Source organism: Dioscorea cayenensis, chromosome 11 (genome assembly GCF_009730915.1).
Source record: "Dioscorea cayenensis subsp. rotundata cultivar TDr96_F1 chromosome 11, TDr96_F1_v2_PseudoChromosome.rev07_lg8_w22 25.fasta, whole genome shotgun sequence".
In the NCBI taxonomy this organism is placed as follows: domain Eukaryota; kingdom Viridiplantae; phylum Streptophyta; class Magnoliopsida; order Dioscoreales; family Dioscoreaceae; genus Dioscorea; species Dioscorea cayenensis.
The window spans coordinates 18,041,152-18,044,940 of record NC_052481.1 but is presented as its reverse complement, the minus strand read 5'-3'; the positions used below and the strand labels follow the sequence as shown (position 1 = coordinate 18,044,940).

Genomic DNA, 3,789 nt, shown 5'->3' with positions numbered 1-3,789 from the left:
ATTCTTGTACCCAATATTGCATCCATTGCCTGGAAAATGAAAACATGATTATGACAAATAGATCACAAAATAATTTGAATAGAAGTCCAGAAAATGAAAAAGAAAATGTGTATGCATAGTTAATTATAATGATTTTGACTCATATGCTTAATGAAAATTGAAACAAAAACTGTCTAAAAGAAAATCAGAAGAAGAAGAGAAGCAGAAATTAATTAATATATGAGATATCTGACATGTATAAAAAGCCTTACTTGTTCATCTGAGATTTGCTTTCCACTCAGTAGATCTCGTAGCAGAATGCCAAAAGCTGAATACCATGCTTTTAGCACTGGCCATTCCTACAAAAGAAATAAGTTAACACAATTATTTGACTAAGACTTATTATATGGCAACTTTAATTAAAATATCATGGTTAAATATGATTGTTAACTATAGCAAATCAATTTCAAGCAATGGTAGGTCAATACCATATAAGCACCCCGGAGGTGTGTAAGCAATGTTAGTGTGGAAACATCTTTCATCCCTGAGGTTTTTCACGAGACCAAAACAAGAAAGACAAGGATTGCCCTCCTGCAAAGGGTCAACAAACCTGCAACATTAAGGAGGAAAATGGCATCTAAAGAGACATGCCATATATTTACGTGAATTTCTTAAATCTTTTGTTAGCAAAAGTGCAAGTACTTCACTATAAAAAAATAAAAAAAGAAAAACATGAATTTATAATATAAATGTTGGAATCTCGATCCCAACCTATATATCAACTGATACTTTTGGGTTGAGTCGAGCCAACATAACTTGTTTGGTTTTTATGTGACAAATATAATCTAATGAAATAGATATTAGCAAAAATAGCTATGAATGATATTTCACTTACGTTTCTCAGAGCAATTATATAGTGTAATATTCAAAGAGAAAACAGTAAAGGTTGCTTGCTTTATTAATTGGTTTCATTAGTATTATCTAAAGATCTATTTCTTTCAAATATAATTATTAATATGACCTCATCAAAGAGAACTTTATGTGGATTCAGATCATAATACAGAGCATGTTCTTTGATGCAATATTCCAAAGCTTCTGCTATATAGTATGCGACTCTCAAGCACCTAGACCGCTCCATAGTCTTAGTTTTAACTGCAGAAACAATCAAGAAATTATTTAAAATCTTATAACACGATGGAATGTAGATAAATGGAAAATTTGTACAAGATGCTTGTGAAACTTGTTATTATCAATCTCAAGAAATAAAATTGATCAACATAAAAAATCACAATGAAAACAAAAATGAAATTGAAGGCACAACAAGCAAAAAGATATACAATTAACACACCCGAGCAAGCCTAATTGTAATCAGGATATTAATTTATGAGCTATATGTCCTTAGAGGGTTTTAAACCTTCTAGAGAAATAGTGAAAATAAATGATACTCATTTTTCAGAAATAGATGGCATCTTTTCCCACTTGTCATTACAGGATATTCTATTAAAACCACTGGTCATGCTGAAGGCTAAAAAGCAATGTAGAGTTTGGAGCAGCTTAAATAAAAATACAGTAGGGGAGGTGATTTATGAGGAGAGAAAAGGGAAGATTTTTTATTTTCAAATTTTCTTTATCAAAAAGATTAAGTTTGGATAATATTCAAAAGTATATGATGTAGACTGTCGCTAAAATTGAGAACATGACAAATCTAGGGCTAAACTGGGTAGCATCATCACCAAAAAGGAAAATTATGTGTACCAAAAGGTCAACATCGGCCCAGCATAGTATTACACCAAACCGTTTCAAGTAACAGCAAAAGTGAAGTGGGGCTGCAATGCCATTAATTCTCTATGTAAATCGGTTACCAATGGAGAAAAAATTACAGGAGCTATTTGACCCATGTATCCAGGAAAAGCACGAAGCTTGGACAGCTATCCCATCCTATTTTCTGATGCCATTTTGGACACTCTTAAAGAGATGAACTTGGAAATATACGTTTTTTTATCCCGACTTTATCATGGCAGTGCAAATTTGTAAACAAAATGAATCAAGCCCCACTAATGTTCTTTCAAAAAAGAAGGGTGCTAACAAAGACTTCTCAGTGTTCTCACCCATATGCTGTTGTGAATTCTATAGAGGTTACACGTTCTAACAAGATGGAGAAAAACCTGGGCTCATAGCTCAAGTTATTTTAATCAACACATCCAAACAATAATTTATTTTAGTGTCTAATCAGTATATCCAAACTAGTCTTAAATATGTAATTATTGAATGAGATTAATCACTTGCTCCAAGAAAGCTGTATTTGGCTATGCATTAACAAAAACTAATAATAAAAACAAAAACTAAAAACTAAATTGGTGCAGTTCAATGCAACGTAAACTTTGCATATCGATTCAAGCGCAGAGCATCAAACAGTGACTCAGAAAGAATCCAAAGCTCCATTCAATCACATGACATCAAGAAATAACAAAGAATCCACTCAAAAATAATCCTAAACTCCGTTCAATCAAACCACATTAAGAAATATCAAAGAATTAACACAGAACCAAGTCAAGAACAAGAAGTACGAGGGAGTAACAAAACATACCGTTGAAAAGATGCCGTGCGAGAGAATTATTGGGCATGAACTCGGCCACAAGAAGCCTCTCAGCCCCCTCGCAACAGTACCCAATCAATCTCGCAAGCCGCCTGTGTCTCAACCTTCCCGCTCTAATCGCCTCATCCTACAAAAACCCAACTCCAAATCTCTCACAAATAATCACAACAAGATCACCAAAAAAACAAGGAATTATACAAGAACTAACCCTGAACTGCTCCTCATCAGGCCAGGCGTCATTGGAGAACCTCTTGACGGCGATCTGTTGGCCGCCTTGAAGGCGGCCCCTGTAGGCGAAGTTCGGGAGGTGCTCATCGCCGCCTTGTGAGATCATGTTCCGGTCGGCGAATCCATGCGTCGCCGCCATTAGCTCCGCAAGAGTGTAGTGGCGGAAGGGCGTTGTTCCCTTGGCTGGTGACTGCGACGGCGCTGTTTGCCCAGCGGGGGGCTGAGACAGCGCTGTTCCCTCGTCTGGGGACCTGCGAGGGCGCTGTTCTCTCGTCTGGGGCCTGCGCCGGCGCAGTTCCCTCTGTTGGGGTCTCCGACCGCGCCGTTTCCTCTGTTAGGGGATGCAACGGCGGATGACCGGGGGGATTGACATTGGTGACGGGGGGGTCATGGCGGTGGTCGCCGTCATCGTCTTGTTTGGGGGCGGAGATGCAGCAACCCATCGCCGGCGGGGGAGTTGGGAAATGGGAATGAGTTGGGGTGGTGGTTGGGGATCAAAGTTCAAACAAAAGAGAGAGGGAATGGGAATGATGTTATTGGGAGCTCGGAGAAAATGATCACTGTTCTTGTTCGCTCAGGCCACCCTTTTATACTGTTTCCCGCCGACTTCTTTTTATTTAGTTATTCTTTATTTATAATAAACTTTTAATTTATTTTAGATTTTTTATTACATGACTTTGAAGATATGTATTAGTTCAGATTGTGTATGATTTAATCAATTAATTAATTATGTTTATATTTTAACACAATATTTGCTTTGATGCATACACGGAGACATTTAATTAGGAATGGTGAGCATCTATCTCCTCTTTTTATAGAACGCTACATCAAGTGGGTTAAAATTTTGACTTTTCTTAATACTATATTATCATTTTTAGATGATAAAGAACCGCGATGCATTTTAGAGGTTTTTTTATATATATTTATTTATTTATTTTTGTACACCAGGTGACCATATTATTTTGTCTTCTTCATGTAACTTTGAC

General features: G+C 36.9%; 1 protein-coding gene across 1 annotated transcript; it reads right to left on the bottom strand.

Moving 5' to 3' along the window:
• Window positions 1-306: 306 nt before the first annotated feature.
• Window positions 307-3,246, bottom strand: LOC120271671 (serine/threonine-protein kinase BSK1-2-like; the record flags this gene model as incomplete). The annotated part of the gene is made up of 6 exons (XM_039278348.1): window positions 3,184-3,246; window positions 2,784-3,134; window positions 2,567-2,702; window positions 1,001-1,131; window positions 468-570; window positions 307-338 (listed from the first exon to the last, which is right to left on the bottom strand). Coding segments are annotated over exons 1-6 (816 nt in total), but the record flags the coding sequence as incomplete, so codon positions are not given.
• Between the last annotated feature and the right edge of the window lie 543 nt (window positions 3,247-3,789).